Below are 22,802 nucleotides of genomic sequence, written 5' to 3' on the forward strand. Positions count from 1 at the left end.
TGGGAAAAATACTTTTTTTTTTATTACACATGAACATAAAACATAAATAATACATTAACATAAACATCCCCTAAACACGGAGGAAAGAACAGAGGCTGCTTCAGAAATGACGCCCAGTAACCTCGGTCAGGGTTTCCTCCCGTCTTTGAGAGGTGCATCCCCTAAGGACAGCATTTACATTGGACACTACAAGTGACCAGGGGCTTGTTGTGTCTGGTGAAAAGTGGTTCACTGTAGTCACAGGGACCCATTTCTTAACAGCCACAGACTGGCAAACTTCAAACTGTCAAACTTGAACAGAGGAGCTGTGGAACACTTTACACACAAATTAAATTAACGTTATTAGGAACAGGGGGACATGAGTGGGGAGGGATGAAGGGTTCCCCGCCTACATTTTGGGGAGCGGGGGTGGTCAAGTGTCCAGGGTGTGGGTGTGTCGGCAGTGACAGGTTACATGCTGGGGGGAGGGATGAAGTGCCCTGGGTGTGTGCCTGCCGTGATGTAACTGACTGGGTGATTGGTGGAGGGGCAGTAGGAGGCGTGCACGCGGGGTTGGGCGGGGCCTGAGTTCCACGGCGTGAGGTAGTGGTAGGTGGCAGACAGCATGGGGACATAAGGCTCGTAGGCATGGTGGGGGGGTTGGCTGCACGGCTCCTGAACCAGGGGGTAGAACACTGTGCCCGGGCCTCCTGCTGCGGGAGGGTCCATGGTCAGGGGTGTGCCTGGGGGGCAGGAAAAGGTCAAGGGGTGAGGACAAAAATCACGACAGGTTTTAACGTCTTCTTTTGGGTGGATTTGATAAATTTGCCGCTGACCATTGGCTTGAACGTCTCCCTGGCCGTCGGGCCCGGTTCTCCCCGGCTCCGGGAAGGGTTGGGGGACGGTGTGGTCCGAGGGAACGGATGCCAGCGGGTAGGCCTGGAACTGCTGCTGCTCAGTGCCTGGCTGCTGATACAGTGGCTGCATCTGAACCAGTGAGTGCCAGTAGCTCTGCTGGTACCACTGACCCGACAAAACATGACAATGACATTTACATTGTGTCCAGTAACGGTTTCCCTCAAGCCACTCAATCAGTCACAGGAGACCTACAGTCCTGTAGATATCTACCTCCAAACCTAATAGAGCACACCAGATTCTAACAGTTAACCCATTGAAGGATGACTTAAATCTGGGTTTGGAGCATAATCCTACAGGAGGGTAGCCCAGATACTTATTAGGTTCACTTACTTGGACTCCTAAATTAAAGTAATACTGTAGGACCTTGCAATCTATAGAAAGAGAATTAGCTTTAGTTACTTGTTCCATTTGGACTATTTAGACATTTACAACTTGAACACACGTTGGCCAGCTTTTCCTGACCTCGTGGCAAGTCACTGCCGTTGGGGTCATAGGAGTAAGGTGGAGGAGGTGCAACGCTGACGGTTTCCCCCATCTCATTGACGAACCAGGGAGTGGATGGGGGAAAGTGCATGGATAAAACTGACAAGAGAGATGTGAAATCATTATGATCAGGCCCTGATATGGTATAACCCAGCTACCAAGTAAGGCTACAGAGTGGACACCTGGTCTGCTCATAGCGTGCAGAGGCCCGGGGGCCCCCTGAGGATGGTTTGAGGATGGAGTCATGGGTGTGGGCGGGGTCTGAGAGCTGCTGGAGGAGGACGAGGAGTTGGAAGTGAAGATGGCTGCAGGAGCCGTGTTGACAGGCTGTGAGGAGGGGATAACGGATGACTTGACCACCACCTGAGGAAATATCTAGATGAAACTCAGCATTCCCCCCCCCTGAAAAAAACACCTCCAGTACAACATTTATAAGCAGCCGAGTAAAAACTATACACCTGAAATATATTCCACTAAAATGTGTATTAGAGCACTTGCTAATTGTCAAGTGTCCAGTAGGCTACCTGCTGGGAGTGTGAATAGCTGTAGGTAGCTACGCCCTCTTGTGGTGAGCCGGCACGAGATCCACCCTCCTGAATGGTCTGGAAAGGCAGGCAGGAAGACAAGAATGGAGACCAGACCAGCCTCAATAAGCATGTCAAATGGACAGTCATTGGAAATGGTACAATGAATATTAATTATCCCATGTGAAATTAACTTTTATTAGCCCCATTTGACAGAAACCAGTGAGTTACGATAACATCAGAGTTGATTAAAACCAGAAGCGCACCAGGTTGGCAGTGGACTCAGCCGCAGCATAGACAGATGGACTCTGGAACCCTGGTTCTGCAAGATGAAGAAACTCCAGAGATAAGTGTGCACTTTCATCAATAATGTACAAGGGCTCTCCATACTGTGAACTGGCAATGCTGCCAAAATACACCAGTTAGGCGACTAAACATCCTAATCTGTCTCAACCTAAGTATTCATCACAATCATCTACAGAGCAGAATCCAATGAAATGTACAAGTACTGCCCTACCAGTTCGTCCTATGGGCTCTCCATGGACTTCATAGACATCTTCATAGACATCAGAGCAGGCGAAGTCAACACACTCACCTTGAGCAGTATACACGTACTCCTCCGAATAGTCACCTGAGACAGATCCACAACACTGAGTTCCCATTGACATTCCCACTCCACCACACGGGTGACACGTTAACGGCCGTCCTACCCTGGTCGCCACCGTTGCTCCTCTCGTCGGCATCCTCCTCGGATGAGGTCATGGCCTGCTTGCCGGACGTGGGTATGGGGCTCGGGCCTCCCGGCACCCAGTAGGTAGTGGCGGATGGAACCATGCGGTTCCCCATGGCCTGTCCCTGAAGGTTCCAAAAGGAGACAGCGAGTCAGCTTCAGGCACCTCCTCATGCTGCCAGGCGAGTTTAAACCCTGAGGGCCTCCCTGTAAATTACCGGCAGGGAAGGGAAAGCGGTCTCGTCGCTCTCCTCGATCTCGTAGAAGGGAATCGTTCCTTCCATGTCCTGTGCCTCCTCCCCGGCTTCGGGGACGTAGCTGAACTGGCACTCGTTGATGGGATGCATCGGTCGCCTGCTTCGGCTGCAGGAGCTCAAAGACACGTAAGTAACCACAACATTCGTTCACTTCAGGTGGGGACAAAATGTATACAAGACCGTCCTAAGATACGGTAGCTCAAAATGGCTGCTGAACACTTCCTCAGGAGACAGTTATAAGGTGCCCATTACCGTGACCTGAATGAGTAGTTGTTCAAGCTCTGGTAGCAGCGTTTGCCTGGGTGTGTGTAGTATGTCACTTCTGGCCCAATGAGGTGATGCCTGTTCAGGAAACAGGCTACATGTCTGACCCAGATAAGCAACAGCATAGACACCAACAGAATACAGACAGACGTGGAAGCCTAATTTCCCAAACTGGACAACAAAAATACAGAATTGGTGCAGCACAGAGACTTCGTTTGACTGCAATGTTAAAAGGGTTTGAGTGACACCCATCGACCATGCCGTTTGACTGCTGGAGCAGTGAGGACACTGACCTGGGTGGGCCGTACCCCCTCAGAGGCCTGGGCGGAGGGTGTGGGTGATAGTGGTCGTAGGGAAGGGTCCCAGGAGGTGGGGCGGGGCCATGCACACCAGGGGAGCGGCCCACTGGGATGCTGCTGGAGCCCGGCTGGAAGCGGGGAGGCAGGCCAGGCTGGGGGCGACTGTAAGACACCATCAGCATCTCCTTCCCTCTGGGCTTCTTAAAGAAACGCCGCCGTCCCCTCATCTCCGAGTCTGGGGGCCGTGGGGGACAAGCAGTTAGAAGCTGTACATCTATGCACTGCACTGTTTGACAAGTCACTGTTAAGGCAAATGCAATCTCCAGCACTCAAAAATCCCAAGACTATCTGCAGGATAAACGGTGTGCAGACCCATTTCTCCTGGATACTGCTCAGGTCGGCTGTATGACGGACCCTTGCGGCTTGGGGTGATGTTCCAGGCGGGGACAGGGTTAACAGGCTTGAAGTTAGTTAGAGAAACAAGATGCCTGAAAAATGAAGTCAGAAAAGTCACAAATATTGAAAAGGGTACTTTGTTAGAATGCCACTTGCTTCATCTAGAATCCATCTGACATTCACTTGGATGATGCATGGGTCAGAATGTTTAAATGAGCAAACACTGATGGTTCTGTATACAGCTCCGGAAAAAAATTTAGACCACTGCACTTTCTTTCCTTTGCAAAAAGATTGAAAAGGAAAGTTTTGAGTGAGGAACAGATGCGTTAAATTTAAACCCTTCACTTCCTCACTCAAAACCTTCCTTTTCAACCTTTTTAGAAAGAAAAAGGTGCAGTGGTCTCCATTTTTCCCAGAGCTTTATCTGAACTCACTTTTCTCCAAGCTCTTCGATGAACACGGTCACGTCACTGGGGTGAGTGCCCACCTCCTGAATGAAGGCATTGTAATACTTCCCTTTTGGGTCAAGTCGAACCTGCATAAAAAGACAGACTGGCCTCAGGGCCTTTGGAGTATGTTCGGTGTATGTTTTGGCACAAAAAAAGGTTTGCTGACGCTTAGAATGTGTGATTAAATTAGATTACCTGACACTTGTCACCCAAAAAGTACTGTCTTCCAGCAAACACCATATATTTGGTTTTCTGCATTTCTTTTCCAAAGAAATAAAAATGTGTCATTACACAACTACTCAACTTGACACAAAAATCCATGTGTGGTACAAGATTGAACACTGAATATTCTGCACAGATAACATCATCTATTGAAACATGCTCTTTATGACTAAGACAAACTATTCCCCTTCACCACAAGAAAAACCCAAGTCCTCCCAAAACAAAGGGAGCAATATAGCATACCTTTTCGGCTGTCATGCCAAACATCAAACTCTACATTTCTGTACATCTCAAAATCCAGGGCTTTGAGCACCTTGTACGGGAGAGAGAGTTTTGTTGGTCCATCTGGAGTCTTAGGGAGAGAGAAATTAATGATACTAAATTCTACACTAACATTTAAAAATATCAACCCTAGAAGATAAGTCATTAAAACTTGGTTGACACCTTAACTTCCTCTGCTCCAGGTCTGGCTCTGTCATCCGGGCGATTCTGCCCATTCAGCTCCCAGTCATCCCTACCAGGGTACAAGAAAAACAAATACAAATACTCAGACCCTCGTTCTTTCCCCCGTAATTTCACTCATTATGGAATTACACATCATACTTTGAAATGTGGTTCTGTTTGACAATTTATTTTAAACTCCAAACCAACTACTGTAAGGTGACGGTTTTATTATGAGAAAGACTGAAGTGTATTACAGAAACCTGCCTGAGGAATGTGGGCATCCCATGGGTAGCTGGTAACCTCTAAGACTTGGGTTTCGTCAAGAGGACCTCTATAGGATTGTGTAAGAGCAATACTTCACCTCTGAGTTTGGCCCCGGTCCTCGGGGACATCATAGCCGGCGTCCTCGCTGCACACAGACAGGCTGTTCCTGTAGCTACGACCTCCGCCACGGAACCCATCCAGGGCTCCCTGCAGCTCCTCCTCCTCAACCCCAAGGACTCGTGTGTACAACACCTCGTACAACACGGCTGGATTCAGTTAAAACACAGTGTCAATAATTCCTCATCACCAAACATGGAACTAGACTTCATAAAAATTTATTACAACGAGTTGCTCAATGTAGGAATTCGACAAAGGAGAGAAGAATTCGCCGGTTCCTCTGAACTGTGGTAGGAGCGTGAGTGTATGTACCCTGACACAGAGCAGCCGCCATCGGGTAGTTCCTGGGGTAGACTATATCATAGTGGCCATTGTTAGAGCAACACAGCAAAATCTGCAATGGTCACAAGAGCAGTGATGTTGTTTCCTCAAAATACAAATTGTACAAACAACAAATCAGACAGGGACAGTTTTTACATTTCCTATTGGACAAAATTCAGGTTAGTTCCAGAATAGTGCAAATTGTAATGCATGGTTTTCTCCCATAAGGTTTAGCAATTCAACAAACTGCCTTAAATCCTGTTCCTAAATAATGTCCAAAGCTGGCTAGAGATACCATTCTTTTTGCATCTTTTATTTGATAATCATTGATCATTTGGAGTATAATAAACACCACAATGGAAAGGCATTTCCAAACTTTATCCTCAATTATTTTGCATTGTTTCCAGATGTGGTGTTTTCCAATCAAATGGTAGAAATGTAATTACATTTTGATAAAAAGTCACCAAACTGAAAAAGGTGAAATGTTTCACTTTGAAACATTAATGTGTCAAAAGATGAAATCCCCCCCTCTGGTGGACAAACCCTAGTCAAGCAAGTCGCCGCACCCATTCCCACACACCTGGTTCAATCAGCAATGTCATTCAGTAATGTCAAATAATCAGTCATGTGAAATGTGTCAGAGCCTCGGGTTACGTGGAGGTGGTGATTAACCACACATTCTTACCTTTGCGCCATACTCTTGGTCAGTTATAACAGTTGGTGGCTTCCCGGGGTACCTATATATGTGAAAGCACCTCCTGCCACACAGCCAAAATATGAGGACACTGACTTCTTTCAAGTTGCATTAACACTTAACACAAGTAATGCGCATCTCATTTGCCATATCACGTTTGACATTATCCCAGCCTGGTGGGCAAAGCGCTGTACAGTACGTACCTGTACAGTGACGACAACGCCTTAATCTCAACGTGGCCGGCGGTTTCCTGGCGAAAAACTGATGTAAGGGTATGTATACATAATTATCTATATACAATTTATGGTCTAATTTTTACACAGATTACGCAATATGCTTTTAAAACAAATGGAAACAGACCTTGGGGTCCTCCAGACGTTCCAGATACTTCTCAAATGACCCCTCAACAAACTAGATTAAGGACGTCATGACAAAAGATCATTGACTTACATTGTAAATTAGACTTGCTCTGTATAGTGACTGGCAAAATTAAAGTCAACTTACAGGTTCGAAGTGGCATCGGTTTGCTCGCATGAAGGTGACACAGTCTTTCCTTATCTTTTGTTGGTAATTCTGAGAGTAATAAAGCTAAATATGCAAGATTTGATTACATACAATCGCATGTGTATTACACCATATCTCCGCTCCATGTGGACTGTACATTTATTTTCCAAATTGTGTCCATAACTTAACAGTAAACTTTAGTAGACGATAGTTTTTGGAACTCGGACCCTCAATGAGTCAAATTGCTAGGAGTTAAAGCGACCTTTGTTTTTTCTTTAGGAAAGGTCAATGCCTATGGTGATACCAGGAATTTAGTCAACTCTGAAGTAGCCAATCATTCATTTTATTATTTAGAAACAGTTTCTCAATTTTACGCTATGTAAACTAGCTTTAGCTTACCTGTTCAGAGACAGCTCGAAATAGACAAGACGCGTCTCGAGCCATCATTTTCCGATAGAGACCGATGCTGGCTAGATACTCGTCCATGTTTACAAAATACTTTTTCGAAGGTTTCTGCATTTTAAAGAAATTGTTAATAAAACACAATAAATATGCGAAGCCTCATAACTTTCTGCATAGAAGACAAAGACGAGTTTCCTTCCGAGTGTGGAAAGGGAAACAGGTGCTATAAGTTAACACTAATTAAATGAATTTCTCCGTCACTGCCAGAAAAACGTCCAAAACAGTTTCGAAAATTCTTGTATTTGATTGGTTACACTAAGTGACAGCCGAAATTGAATGAGGACCCTGGTCTAACTTCAGGTGTTATAGATATATGTATACAGAACATTAAAACGTTAAATGTAAACATTCTGTTCCTCACTGTTTCAAAGGTTGCTCCACTCTAAAATTGGCAGATGAGTGGCGCAAGGAGTTGGCGGAGGAGTACGTTTCCCGGATTTTCATGTGCTATACACATTTGCAGTTAATTCGTCACCAAATAGAAAAATGCAAGAAATAAATAAATGGCTCTGGTACAGAAAATACTACAACTTGCTGTAGAATACTACGCCACGTATTCTGTAGTTGAAAAGTTCAGGGTTGGGCAAACGATCTGATTCAATGCAGCTAGTTAAGTTTGAGGGGAAAAACATTCATTGGTAAAAACAACTTCAGATCCATTTTGAATGTCTAAATGATAATCGAATGTGTGTAAAACAATTGGATTTTTACAAACATTGGAGGGAAAGGTGCTTTTAAAATCCAATGTTGCCCTCGAGCCAAAATGTTTCCCAACCGTGCTATAGTTAGTAGGCTACCCCTCAATCGTGCAGTACTTGGTACAGAATGTTGTAGTATATTGTAGAACGTAGTTATGCAACTCCTGTCCTGGTGGATCAAAATACTTCTAATAAGAGGCTATTTGAGACTTGGGACACCAGGCAAATAACTAACAGGTAGAAACAAAACAATTGTTTTGATCCGCAAAGTAAACAGCGAGTACAAGATGCCTGACACTGTCTGTGTACGTAGTGACCAGTGTCTTCAGTGGCATCTATTCCTGTCATGTTCTTGTAATGGAGTTTAGAAAGCACCATAAGCCCACTCCAGAGCTAACTTGATTATGTCGCAGATGGGACTATCCAACTGGTACCTTTGAATATTGTCAAGGATGGCGTTCACATGTCTTGCAAATACAGCATCCATGTTAGGAACATTATCCTTCCTCCCCAGGAACACTGTCCTTCTTCCTCCTCAGACATCAAACCTCCCCTAGTCAAATGTCACCCGTCCCTTGGTCAAGTATCAGCTCTCCCCTTGTCAAATATAACCCGTTTAAGCTTCAGACCTCCCCTAGTCAATCGTCAGACCTCCCCTAGTCAATCGTCAGACCTCCCCTAGTCAATCGTCAGTCCTCCCCTAGACAATCGTCAGTCCTCCCCTAGACAATCGTCAGTCCTCCCCTAGTCAATCGTCAGTCCTCCCCTAGTCAATCGTCAGACCTCCCCTAGTCAATCGTCAGACCTCCCCTTGTCAATCGTCAGACCTCCCCTTGTCAATCGTCAGACCTCCCCTAGTCAATCGTCAGACCTCCCCTAGTCAATCGTCAGATCTCCCCTAGTCAATCGTCAGACCTCCCCTAGTCAATCAGGTGTGTGAGTGCTAGGGCAAAAACAAAAACGTGCACCCCTTGAAGTTCCCAGGGCCAGGATTGGAAAGCACTGCTCTAAGATCACGTGCTGTGCGGTTTCGCTTCCTCCACTGACGGTTCACCTGGCCCCACTCAAACTCAAGATCCTCTGCTTCACATGATCGCCATCCTTGACAATGTTCCAACTGTTTGAGCTATACAAAATTGACCAACTGGATAGCCCTATCATCAACATTTCAAGCTAGCAGTGAGGTGAGCTAACGGTACAGTAAGTTCATAACTCAGTTATGTATGAGTCTGTGTTGCTGGTGTCCAATGACATAAGGACCAAAAAGTGTCAGTCCATCTCAAGTTGGCCATCAGGAGATAGATAGATCTGAAAAAATCAGTCAGACATAGGCAAAATATTAGTGTGCACAAATCAACTTTTTGGTACATTAAGATGAAAGAACACTTGTTGGATAAGCAATGGCTAAAGACCCGATAGACCAAGGAAAATCAATATTACGGATGACCAAAGAATAATCACTATAATGAAGAAAGAAAAAAACAGGCCAACACTCCAAAAGTTAGGCGTGGATATTTCAACCACTGCCACCCACAAAATACTTAATCAGCCAAATTACAGAGGCTGGACTGCAAGATGCAAAAACACTAGTCAGCCTAAAAAACTGGTTGCCTGAAAAGTATCTAAAAGAGTCTGCGGAGTACAGGTATTTTGGACAGATGAGATGAAGATTAACATACCAGAGATATGGCAGAAGTCTGGAGAAAAAAAGGACACCACCTCATCTGTGAAATATATTAGAGGAGCTTTTAAGTTTTCCACATCTATAGCTCATTTTTATTGATAATGTAACTGCTGATGACAACTACCAGATGATGTCCAAAGTGTAATGAAACATCTGGTCTACTCATACAACCAAATGCCTATATATTCATAGGTTTTGCACATAGGATGATCCCAAACACATTGCCATAGCTACCTATGGGTTTTTCAGGTTCAAAACATGAACAAGTCAATCATCTAATCTGAATACAAAAGAGCATTCCTTTCACATGGTCAAGACAAGAATCCAAATAGGTCCTGAAACAAGCAGAAACTACAACACCGTTTCCAGAAACGTTAGGACGCAACAGAATGCAATGATCTGCAAATTGTTTATCCCGATATTTATTTGAAAATAGTATGAAGACAACATATCCATTGTTGAAACTGAGAAATGTTATTGTTTTTGGAAACATACATGCCCATTTTGAATTTGATGCCAGCAACATGTTTCAAAAAAGTTGGGACAGGGGCATGTTTACCACTGTGTAGCAACACCTCTTCTTTTAACAATACTCTGCAAGCTTTTGGGAACAGAGGAGACCAATTGCTTTAGTTTTGAAAGTGAAATATATTCCCTTGATTTAGGATTTCAGCAGCTCAACAGTTCAGAGTCACCTTTGTTGCCTTTTTTGTTTCATAATGTGCCAAATGTTTTCACTGGGCGACAGGTCTGGACGGCAGGGAGGCCAGTTTAGCACCCAGACACTTTTACTACAGAGCCATGCTGTTGCAATATGTGCAGAATGTGGTTTGGTATTGTCTTGCATAAATAAGCAAGACCTTCCCTGAAAGATGTTGTTTGGATGGAAGCATATGTAGCTCCAAAACCGGTACATATTGTTCAACATTATTGGTACCTTCACAGATGCGTGATGGGTGCAAGTCACCCATGCCATGTGCATTAATGTGCATCATCACAGATGCTGGATTTTTAACTGTGTGCTGATAAGATGTTGGATGGTCCCTCTCCACTTTAGTCAGGAGGATGTGGCATCCATGATTCCCAAAAATAATTTAGAATTTTGATTTGTCAGACCACAGGACAGTTTTCCACTTCGTCTCTGGTCCCTCTTAAATGAGCTCGGGCCCAGAGAAGGCGGCAGAAGTTCTAGATCTTCTTTATGGTTTCTTCTTTGCATAGTAGAGTTTTAACTTGCATTTGTGGACGCAGTGGCATGCTGTTTTCACAGACAGTGGTTTTCGGAAGTGTGCTTGAGCCCATACAGTGAGGTCCACTACAGAATAATTTGGTTTTAATGCAGTGTCGCCTGGGGGCCCAAATATCACGACCATCCAGTATTGGTTTTCGGGCCTTGTCCCTTGCATACAGGGATTTCTTCAACCTTGTCCCTTGCATACAGGGATTTCTTTGGCCTTGTCCCTTGCAGTAGCTCATCTGTTGGATCGCTCCCCACGTGCATCAATGAGCCCTGGCTGCCCACGACCCTGTCACCGGTTCACAGCTTTTCCTTCCTTGGACCACTTTTGATAGATACTGACCACTACAGACCATGAACACCCCACAAGGCCTGCAGTTTTGGAGATGTTCTGACCCAGTCGTCTAGCCAACACAATTTGGTAATTGTCAAAGTCATTCAGATCCTTATGCTTGCCCATTTGTCCTGCTTCTAACACATTACCTTTGAGGACAGAATGTTCACTCGCTGCCTAATATATCCCACCCACTGACAGGTGCCATGATGACGAGATTATCAGTATTATTCACTTCACCTCACAGTGGTCATAATGTTGTGGCTGATCGGTGTATTTTTCAAGAAACAATAAAATGTCTCAGTTTCAACATTTCATGTGTTTTCTTTACTATTTTCTATTGAACATAGGGTTTAAATGATTTGCACGTCATTACATTCTTTTTTTTATTTACATTTGCAGTTTCCCAACTTTTTGGGAAACATGGTTGTACATGGCTGCAGCACAGGCCTTGGAGGGACTGTTGTTAATGGTTCACAGACCCATAGCATATACAAACAAGTACTAAACATCATTATATAAAAATGTCTCATGGTTTAAATACTTTTGAAAAAATAACACAATAACCTGGTTGCGTAAGTGTGTACACCCTTAAACTAATATTTTGTTGAAGCACCTTTTGATTTTCATTACAGCACTCTTTTTGGGTAGGAGTCTATTAGCATGGCACATCATGGCAATATTTGCCCACTCTTCTTTTCAAAAGAGCTCCAAATCTGTCAGATTGCAAGGACCTCCTGTGCACAGCCCTCTTCAGATCACCCCACAGATGTTCAGTTGGATTCAGGTCTGGGCTCTGGCTGTGCCATTCCAAATTATGAATCTTCTTCTGGTGAAGCCATGCTTGTGGATTTGGATGTGCTTTGGGTCGTTTCCATGCTGAAAGGTGAACTTCCTCTTCATCTTCAGTTTTCTAATGGACACCTGAAGGTTTTGTGCCAAAATTGCCTGGTATTTGGATCTGTCCATAATTAGCTCTTGCCTTACTAAGGCCCTGGTTCCAGCTGAAGTAAAAAAGCCCCCACGCATGATGCTGCCACCACCATGCTTCACAGTGGGTATGGTGTTCTTTGGGTGATGTGCAGAGTTGTTTTTGTGCCAAACATACCTTTTGGAATTATGGCCAAAAAGTCCAACCTTCGTTTCATCAGACCATAACACATTTTCCCACAGGCTTTTGGGGAACTTGATGTTTGTTTTTGCAAACTTCAGCTGGGCTTGGATGTTTTTCTTTGTAAGAAAAGGCTTCCGTCTTCTCACCCTACCCCATAGCCCATTCATATGAAGAATAGGGGAGATTGTTGTCACATGTAGCACACCACTAGTACTTGCCAGAAATTCTTTCAGGTCCTTTAATGTTGCTGTAGGCCTCTTGGAAGCCTCCCTGACCAGTTTTCTTCTCGTCTTTTGAACAATTTTGTAATGTCTCTGTTGTGCCATATTTTCTCCACTTGATGATGACTGTCTTCACTGTGATCCATGGTATATCTAATGCTTTGGAAATTATTTTGTACCCTTCAACTGACTGATATCTTTCAACAATGAGATCCCTCTGATGTTTTGGAATCTCTCTGCAGACCATGGCTTTTGCTCTGAGATGCAACTAAGAAAATGTCAGGAATAGCCTACTAGCTACTTTATTTGTGATTAATCAGAGTCACTTTAAATGATGGCAGGTGTGTAATGACTTCTATTTAACATGAGTTTGAATGTGATTGGTTAATTCTGGACACAGCCACATCCCTATTATAAGATGGTGTGCACACTTATGCAACCAGTTTATTTTAAGGTTTTTGTTTTGAATTTTTCCCCCTTGAAGATTTCAGTTTTTCAACTGAATTGGTCACATTATTGGTCACATTTAAAGTGGACAAAGTTCTGATATGATTTATCTTTGTCTCATTCTTTTACATCACAAAAACCTGGCATTTTAACAGGGGTGTGTAGACTGTATACTGTAGTTCAATAATAATATATACTCAGCTTTAATCTCTTTTTAAAGGTTTGTGTTGTACGCATTTATTTGGATGGTTTTTCTAAAACCTCTCACAGGCCAGATTGAACAGGCCCCAGGGCCTTGTCTTGGTTTGAAAGTGCTGTTAGAGAACATGGCCAAGGTAGAGAACATGGCCAAGATATAGAAAATATACTTAAACCAACATTTATATACAGTCATGTAAAACATGATGTTTACAGTAATTACAATTGATGTGCAGTTGCTAATTGATTTAGGGAGTTTTTGGAGTTGTTTTGCAGCTATTTAATTAGTAGTTAACAGCTTTCTTGACGGGGCTAGCAGTAGTCCTATTTTTTGTGGGGCACAAGGCCGGTTACTCGAGGCTACATCATACAAAAAATAACTGTTCATGTGGCTGGATTATTTGGTCATGATTGACCTGTACCCCCTGCCAGATGAGGACTTTTTGGAACAGTGGGTGACTGGGGTTGGAGGGGTTAGCAATGATCTTTCTTCCCCGCTTTCTAGCCCTAGAGTCATGAAGAGCCTCAATGAAGGGCAGGTGGCAGTCGATTGCCCTTTCTGCGAACTGTACAATCTGTTACAGTTTACATCTGCAGAGGGCCGTCCCAAACAAGACGGGATGGACTTCAGTGATTGATGTATACCGGTGCAGGATAGGCTGGGAGATTACAATTGATGCTGCCTTTTTGATGATGACTGTGATGTTTTCCTAAAGAACACTGTAGTGAACACTAGTGTAAATATAGTAGATGTACTATGTCTTACATTATACTACATTATACTATATACAGTAAATATTTCAGTAAACTACAAGAAATACCACGGTATACAACATAGAGCAAATATGACAATGCTGTATAGTTGAATACATTTAGTAGCTGTACTACAGTTAATATTGTTATACTGATAGTATACTCCAGTACATGCTACAGTTTTCTGTGTTTTGCTTATGCATACTGTAGTATACATTGCCAAACGCACTACAAGTAAAAGACAAAGCTGTGAATAAATAGTAGTAATACTAGTAAGAGCATAGTATGGTATAATGTTTTTCTTAGGGGTATCTCAAAAACTTTTGAAATTAGATTATAATAGGCTTTTGTTACTGGAAGGATCTACCTTAGGGGATGGGGGAAAAAGGAATTAGATAAGAACAGAGAATGAGGTAGTAAGATGATCTGCTGAATATTTTGGTTGGGGCCTGCAGTTAAAAGAAGAACCATTAATTAAACTTGTTTGTGTAGCATATATCAAGTACTAATTTGTGTGCTTCATCATACTTAACAATATTAAAAGGGAGCTGAGAAGGCTCATTAAAGATCAAAAAAAATATATTTTAAAGGTTCTTACAAAATATAGTTTGTAATTATTGTGTTTATTATGGGACCTACATTGCAGACCAATTTACTGTGCTGCATGAATTTGTTTTACATGAGTTAAAGGGCTCAATGTGTGGGTCTGCCCTATTAACAACTACTAGCTAATTAAAATCCACAAGCTGATATGAAAATGAAAGGCAAAATATTGTGTTTTGTAGAGTCCTTTGAACTGCAACTTATGAATACCTTACGAACAAACTTTAAATGTGCTGGATCTATGCAAACACATTGCATCTTCAAGAAGGTAGGCCTAAATTCTTGTTTTGCTCAAGTGATTAAAAAAAATGTCTACCTATTATCCCAACCAAAATATGAATATGCATTTCTCCAGCGAACTGTATGTTTGGAACCTCCATAAAAAGAATGAATGTAAAGTTTGCCTAGCCATTTACTATTTAGCTGGTTCATTGAGTCCAACAAAAACATATTGGATTTATGTGTGAAGTTTGTGGTGATTCAGTGCCAAAAATACAGTTTGAAGTTAAGTTAACAGAACTTTAGAATGACTATGAATATGCTTTAGATGATTTTGACTTTTGTGTTTAAGGTCCAGTTGCAATCCAAAATATATATTTCCACAATATAAATGGTTAAAAAAATGTAGCAGTGAAACCAATGCACCAATGGGGATAAACAGTTTGTGTTGGCTTTGGTGGTGGTTAACAATATATAAACTATATTTACATATGTCAACTATATTATATATTTTTAGATACATGTTTATATCAGAATGCAGTGACTTGATTCATTGAAATATGCCAGTACAGACAGTGGGATTTATTTTACAAATGTATTTCCGTAATATATTTAAATGTATTTAATTTGTTTATTTTCTAAATATATTCAGCAAGTATATGTAAATATGTTTCCGTTTTATTGAAATATTCCTATATATAATTTTTGCTTATGGTGCGGCATAGCGTCGCAATTCTAATTTGATCATAGTAGACCAATGACTGTTCATCTGGTTAAGGGGAGGGCTCTATACACTCCTATCATCTAATCGAGTCTGTGAGGTAAATTTGAATTACTGTACTGACCACTCTATCTGGGCAAAAAAAATCCGACTGGTCATATCAAGCATGAGGGTGAGTTTTTCAACTATTCTGTTATTATAAAAAAATCATATAAAATCTTTTGATATTATATATTTTCCAGACCTTACAGGAGTGGTTAATTGAAAATATGTATATCAAAATGTGTCTGCCTTTGTAGGCTTCATGGAGACTTGAATGTCAATGAAAACCGGACATTGTTAATTAGAACAATCAAACATAGTTCTTTGAAATGTCCACACGATGGCAGAAAAGCTCAAGAGAAATGCTTCGAGTGGCCATCTTTCTCTCGCGCGTTGGTTGGTTTTTCAAATTCAAAGCCATACGATTTAAACTAATGTTGAGAAAAATATGAGTTGGGGCAAGAGCATGTTAGCCATAAATCTGTTTTATTCAAATTAATTGAAAACGTAATAATAGAAAAAGTCTAGAACGTATATTTGCACTTGGTAGTCCAATTACGGATGCAGGCACAAAACTTAAACGTTTGACCTACACCACTGCTTTAAAAATCATTAAGAACATTTATGTATAACCTACATATGACAATTACCACATTATTAGATGTACAAATGTATAAGTCGTTTGTTTGTCATTTCAAAAAATGTGTTAATCCATGAAAACAAATCTTAACGCAAATCCCACCCACTAAAGGTGCTTGCTGTTTTCTGTCTGTACCGTCTCACGTAGTTCTTTGTTGCCTATTGGGATATACAGTCACGTCATTCCTCATCTCTTTATATTCGATTCCCAAAAGAGGCCTAATCTTTTTTTTCGTTCGGTGCCACGATAATGAACATCTGGCAGCAAGGTGCTCAAATTGAAAGAGAAAAGAAAATGAGGAAGAAAAAAAACAACTCAATAAAACTTATGCCCCTTATTTTTTATTACTACAATATTCGGCCGTTCTATTTGAATATAGCCTATAGCATTTCATATTTATCAAATAAAAATAGATCTTGTTCATGATAAAATCCAGTTAAATTGGCATTGAGCATTGAGCCTATTTACTTTGTCAAACAATGATCTTACCTAAATTAAAACTCTTCCTTTGATGTAAAGGTTTAATCTGTCAGCTTATTAGGTTAAATGGTTTGTTTATGAATTCAATTGTAGCAAAATCCCTTATGCACATAGTATGCATACTAGGTAAATATAATAAAGAGCAATATAATTGTTTAAAAATCTTTTATCTTGAGAGGTTGATTAAAAAACATACACAGATTAAAGCATTTCCCAGCCCTTTATCTGATACTGCAATGAGAGGTGCTTGCGGCTGTATTTATTAACCACTGGTAGACTATGTTAATGTTGCCAGCTGTTCTCAATTGAAGACGTTTCAATTCAAGGCTATTCATAAATCAGATGCAACGTGTGTTTCTGATATAAATGAACAGCAGCCTTAGTTTTGGAAGTTAGAAGGGGTGTGATCGGCCTTCCTATGGCCTTTGAAAAGTAGCCCATTTTGACACAAAATAAAATACAAATTGAGGTTGCTATATTCCAAAAATGTAGGCTATAAATCAATCTTGAGCTGTTGGCGATTTTTTTTTAACGTCGGCTAGTCTTCCAAAACACTGGGATTACAAACATAATCTGGTTGAGTGACTTTTTTCTATGCCTAACTTGTAACATATTACATTAATCTTACTTTATTTGTGAACTCGAGTCAATTGCATCATATTATTTGGATAACTAAATTATTATTTCGGCAGCTCTAACACTTCTCCCTAGATTCCCACATTGGTATGCAGCTTTCCCATCCCCTCCGCGAAGGAAGTGTGATTGAATTGCATCGGGCCACGGTGTGATGCTGTGTATTTGCCTAAAAGCCGTACCCGACACAAGCATCAGGGTTCTTTCTCTTGTTTCCCTTCCCCCTCATCTAATGGATAGTGAAACACTCCAAGACTCAATTCTTTTAATGAAAATACTACATTAATTTTATTTTGTGGCGTGTCATTGTAATTCAAGAGATGTTTTTAATCTTCAGATTGCCTTGCTAGCCTACAACAAGCCATCAAAACAATATTTGGCAGCGGCCCATATTTTCCGCTCAGTCAATGGGCGTACATCCACCGACTGAATAGGGTTGTCAGATGTGAGTATTGTTCACGTGAATAGAGCACAGTCTTCACTTCAAAGTAGGATATTCTGTTGAAAATTGGAAGGAGTTGAATACAAAGTTAAGTTTGCTATCGGTAAGCAATACATTTTTGGTTGGAAAGAAGGTTAAGAGACTGACCTATACCAGCCCTGAAACCTGCTTTACCGCTTGTGAAGGAAAACAATTATGAGCACATTTAATTTGAAGAAATATACCGTATGTGTCTCCAGTCTGATGATTACTGATCATAGACAGCAACAAGCATGTGTAACTTCATTTAGGCAGAGCTTTGTCAGTCCTTTAATCATCACTCCTGACTTACTGAAGTTATACTCTCAAAGAACATCTGAGTGAAATGTCCAAATGGTATGTGAGATCTTTCATATGTGTTAAACTTTCATTTTAGAGTACAATTAGGTTAGCGGACACATGATGTTTGATGTAATTATTGTATGCTGGTTGAACCTGAAGAAGGCCAGGAAGATAGGCAGACCCTGATTCCGCCTGCAGTGCAATCAGTTTGCTTTTAGATCTTAGAGCTATGCCATTCAGACAAAGGTAAAAAATAGTTTTAGACTGAAATGGTATTTAAATCTGAAGGAAGCATGGCCAAAAATGCATTAAGGAAGATAATCATGCAATTTAATTTTTCTGTCCTGTGGACAGCTTCCACTCTGTTCTAAGAGGTTCTGATAGAAACTGAACACTATTTTATCATCAGATAAGAAACTTTTTTTAAAAGAGGAAGAGTAATAATATTGTGCAGCAAATAAGAGCTATATCTGTGGAAAAAAAGGTTATTTGTTACAACTGCTTTACACAGCATTTCTCTGTAGTTTAGTTCCTTCCAGTTTCTCTCAACCCAATCATCAAACTAGTCCCAACCCCAGTTTGGGAAACGAAGTCCTCACTGCTTTCCCTCTGGGAAATCCCTGTCAATACTGGATGCAGTTAGATCTTAAAGGTGCACTACAGGTTTTTTCTATCGTTTCATCCAGTAGTTGTGAAATGGTGCTTAACTGCTTATGAAACAAAATAAGACTCCATTTGTTTGTGTACCATGTCATTCAATTGGGTAGTACATCATCTATCCATGATGTGTTACAAGATGCCAAAAAATATTTTAAAAATCGTTTTCTTTTTGCATGCAGTTCATATGTGATGTTCTTCTTCTTTCTTCTTCAGTTAACATATGTGATGTTAATGCTTCCAATTCGTAACACAATACACATTTCATGTGGTTAAGATTCCGTAATGAATCCTCAATTCAGGTGCAATTCATAAGCACTGCCACTGCTAAGTAAGTTGTAGTACAACAATCAAATTGCTTAGATTCTTAATGGCTAATTACCCTGAAAACCAAATATTGGAATTCAGAATGCTCCTGCATTGAAAATGAATTGGAAAAATGAATTGCAGAGATATATAAAATAGAGATATGAATCTTATCAGTCAATGAATCGAGGAAAGCGTTACACTCCCATCTAGCTAACTTTCAGTTAAGTGCGTTCATGTTGTTATATGTTGCGTGGATGTTGAGCTAATTGTTATAAAATCCTTTACAGAAAGCGAGGGTATGAGTAAAGAAACTGTTAATTTTCTTTTAGTCCATTATGTCCCAATTATTTCCCAATTGATACAGTATAACATCTGTCAGATCTCAGAAAATATAGCTAATGTTGTGCTTTTTCTCCCATGAACTTCTTATTCCCAGAATGACCCATAATGCATCGTGCTTTCCATTTACAATCAAGTATGGCTAAAAGCATAGCATGAATATATCAGTAAGTGGAGACAAGTGGGAGGATCATGCACAGTGGTGGGAGTGTTTTACATTGCTTTCTTGCAACATTTTTGCTATTCTCCTAAACAGGATTTTTGAATTAGATTGATGTTAAGATAATGGTTAGTGTCAGGCTTAGCAGCCACCAAAACAGTCTTTAATGGCATCAAATCGCCAAAGTATGTTGTCTCTCTCCATTCAGGACTCTCCCTTGCATTGGCTAGGGACATTTAACATATATACAGTGTAAAACGGCATTGAAGTGTTAAGGGCCAAGAGCTGTCTACTTTTTGTTTCTACTGCAGACTGATCTGAAACACTTGTTCAATCAGTCTGCATTATTTCATGTATATCAGAGACACTAGAGCCACTCATGCTCTCCAATGGAGGCAAATTAATAATTTAGAAAACAAACATCTATGAGCTGAAGTGAAAAATGTGATTTCCTCCTCAGAAGTTGACCTGGGATAATAACAACATGGGATTCAATTGTATATGAGGGCCTAGGTTGGATTTTTATCACAGAATGAATGAAAGAAGAATATATTGATGGTGAAAAACATGGTATAAAAATACCAATTTGTAAACACTTTATATGAAGCCCAATAGTCCGCAGGTACTAACGTAATTAACACAAATTGCAATAATTTTGTATGTAACTTAATTGTAATATAGTTGTTCAAATCAGTTATTGCTCATTCATTCAAACAAAGAGTGTGTGATTAAGTAGTAATTTTCTATGTGTTATTCCATACGTGTAACTAGGCTTACCCTGTCATTAACTACTGGTCATTTTCAAAATATTTAATCTGTTTAAATGGGTATAACCTTACCCTATGAAGGGAAATGTAAGAACATCATATTACCAAGGCCAACTCATCAACACTTCCCCTGTTCACACGATGTGATAACCGATTCCTAGACTGCCATATTACCATGAATTTACATAATGTAGTTCCTATAACTACTATGCTGTTACTTCATGAATTACTGTGTTAGATACATAGTAATAAGGGCAACTTAATGGAAAGTGTGACCAAACATATCCATTTTTGATTGGCTGTTTAAATCAGTGTGCAATATTTGAATTCAGTCACTGCTGGCGGAACATTAAAAACAATGCTAGCATGTATTCCCATGCATAGATGCTAGCATGTATTCCCATGCATAGATGCTAGCATGTATTCCCATGCATAGATGCTAGCATGTATTCCCATGCATAGATGCTAGCATGTATTCCCATGCATAGATGCTTGTAAGGGAAGGTAGTCGGTTTGTTGGATTTAGTTCATGGTGTGTCTTAGGCAGTGAATGAATAAAAGGACATTCTTTACAAAACAAAAGGATGTTTTTAGCCAGCTTGTTTTGAATTATTCAGTTCCACAACACACATTAGGTACATACACAAACAGTAATCCCAAACACAGTCCATGAGGCTGACATTCTCACAGCAATCCCCTCCATCTTTCTGTATTCTCACACACATGCTCACTGAGTGTTTTGTATTTATATCACACTCAATGTATTCATTCCTTTTATAATAGCTCTAGTGTGCTGCGACCATGTTTGTCCATTTTCAGGAACCGTTGTCATCCTAGTCTTTTCTCATAGACTGTACAAATAACTTATTTAAGGCATATTTATCATTGCCGACACAATTTAGTGGCCTTTCAATGTGCACTGGTGACATGTTTTCATATTGCTTTTATCCTGTCCCCAACTCTTTGCTGAACAGACACTTTTCCTTCTCAGGCTGGTAAATTTTTTAACAGACTGAGGTTCCGCTCTCCTTTACAAATGTGTGCTGTAACAGAATTGTATGTCCAAATGGAACCAGGTGAAACGCTAAGGAATTAAAAATTAAGCTGAAGACACTTTGACTTAAACAAGAAAAAAGTGTGACAGCTAGACAGGCATAAAGACCCAAGAAGCGTCCATAGGACATTTAGAAGATGCAATCACAGTCATTCTGATCTGAAAATTTAAAACAAAAAGACTTTCATATAGTTCACTTTGAGTTTTATTCTAATTTATTTGTTCTCAATTCGAATTTGTCATCTACATGCCGTTACCACTTTGCTGTATCAGAGATGATGCAGTTTAACAACGGTTGAAAGACGATTTTCTAAGATGTTATTGCACAGAAAAGACACCCCAAATGTGCTTGTTTTCAGTCCAATCAGGAGGTTGATCAGCATGGTGAGGATATGGAGCAGATCCTGTTGCCAAGCCAGAGCCTGTGGACTATGGGTGGTGGAAAGCAGGGCATCATGGGTAATTAGCAGAGATGACAAAGGAGCAGGTCAGCGAGCCGTGGTGTAATGTGTTGCTGGGTCTGGGACGGGCATGTGCCCCAGAGCTGCAGTCCTCGCTAGTTATTAATGGATGACCTTTGCAGATTTTTAGTGGTTGCCGAGCAAAATTAACGTCTCCTCTCATTTGTTGGTGTCACCCCCCCCCCGCAAATGATTGAGCTGTCGTAGCATTTTTCTCCTGTTCATCTAAAAGAAAAGTGGAACAAGCTTTGCAGTATTACCAACTTGATTCTTCGCTTGTGTATAAACGCATTGTTCAAACACATTGTTCTTAGCCTCTGAGCCTCCACAGAACCGGCCAGACACTATTTGCTCACGTTCCACTTCAAAAGGCTGAAGGAAAAAAGAAACAAGGTTGGCTTCACGTGGTTTCCTACAGAGCCTTGTTAAGGGAATACATACAGTGAAAGGCCACTTCAAAGGGGCACTACTGCTGACTGTCTTGAAAGCGGCGGGATTGTTTTGAGTTTTACAGCCCCGTTGTAGGTTATTAATCCGCAGCGCACCTCACTAAATCTTAATTAGTCTGATGATAAAAAAAGACATAACAAAAAGCCAAAACAAGATCACAAGGGGCACTCTAATCAAGATGTTGCCCTGTTAAACACCAGTACAGAATAGTTTAGCACTCTGGTCTTTTATTTACGGGCTTGCATTGGACTTCTGTGTCTGATGCAGCAGCTCCACCATGGAATTAAATAGATGCACTAACCTCTTATTAAACCCCAGCTTTTTGACTTATGGTCATGTATGACATAAACTGTAACATTTGTATTCACTCATCACTGTACTCCGGGCATGCCCACTTAAATCCACTTCTTCTTAGCTCGAAGAAGGAAGTGATGTGTATAAAGTAACGATTATATTTTAGCTCGGGTTGGGCACTTTGCTAACTATTAGCT

The 22,802-nt window shown here is 40.9% G+C and overlaps 1 protein-coding gene and 1 long non-coding RNA gene across 7 annotated transcripts in view; one reads left to right on the top strand and one right to left on the bottom strand.

Moving 5' to 3' along the window:
- alg13 (ALG13 UDP-N-acetylglucosaminyltransferase subunit) lies at positions 1-7,716 on the bottom strand. 6 transcript variants are annotated; one of them, XM_010894712.5, is made up of 25 exons: positions 7,689-7,716; positions 7,265-7,378; positions 6,866-6,949; positions 6,722-6,772; positions 6,565-6,611; positions 6,353-6,425; positions 5,659-5,740; positions 5,327-5,495; positions 4,966-5,035; positions 4,765-4,873; positions 4,495-4,559; positions 4,285-4,385; positions 3,827-3,942; positions 3,449-3,689; positions 3,144-3,233; positions 2,853-3,006; positions 2,615-2,759; positions 2,422-2,535; positions 2,171-2,226; positions 1,905-1,982; positions 1,563-1,743; positions 1,360-1,479; positions 1,228-1,268; positions 816-1,002; positions 1-722 (listed from the first exon to the last, which is right to left on the bottom strand). In XM_010894712.5, exons 2-25 carry the CDS (start codon positions 7,349-7,351, stop codon positions 451-453), a joined length of 2,733 nt encoding a protein of 910 aa, XP_010893014.2. In that variant the 5' UTR covers positions 7,352-7,378; positions 7,689-7,716; the 3' UTR covers positions 1-450. The 6 variants fall into 6 exon arrangements, with proteins under 6 accessions (XP_010893014.2, XP_010893015.2, XP_010893013.2 ...); XM_010894713.4 differs by lacking the exon at positions 7,689-7,716 and having other exon boundaries at positions 1,563-1,707; positions 7,265-7,489; XM_010894711.4 differs by lacking the exon at positions 7,689-7,716 and having other exon boundaries at positions 2,853-2,997; positions 7,265-7,488.
- LOC105024646 overlaps positions 6,550-22,802 on the top strand; it is a 22,955-nt gene continuing 6,702 nt past the window's right edge. Inside the window, exon 1 of the long non-coding RNA XR_829067.4 lies at positions 6,550-6,633. This is a non-coding gene — a long non-coding RNA (uncharacterized LOC105024646). The remainder of the gene's footprint in view (positions 6,634-22,802) is intronic.

This window comes from Esox lucius, chromosome 7 (assembly GCF_011004845.1).
Source record: "Esox lucius isolate fEsoLuc1 chromosome 7, fEsoLuc1.pri, whole genome shotgun sequence".
Taxonomy (NCBI): domain Eukaryota; kingdom Metazoa; phylum Chordata; class Actinopteri; order Esociformes; family Esocidae; genus Esox; species Esox lucius.

Excerpts from the sequence above, each read along its gene's own strand:
- alg13 (XM_010894709.4), bottom strand. The coding sequence starts at position 7,384 with ATGCAGAAACCTTCGAAAAAGTATTTTGTAAACATGGACGAGTATCTA. Across the intron at positions 6,950-7,264 it reads TTCGAGCTGTCTCTGAACAG|CTTTATTACTCTCAGAATTA; the intron begins GTAAGCTAAAGC and ends TTGCATATTTAG. Across the intron at positions 3,007-3,143 it reads AACTACTCATTCAGGTCACG|CTCCTGCAGCCGAAGCAGGC; the intron begins GTAATGGGCACC and ends CGTGTCTTTGAG.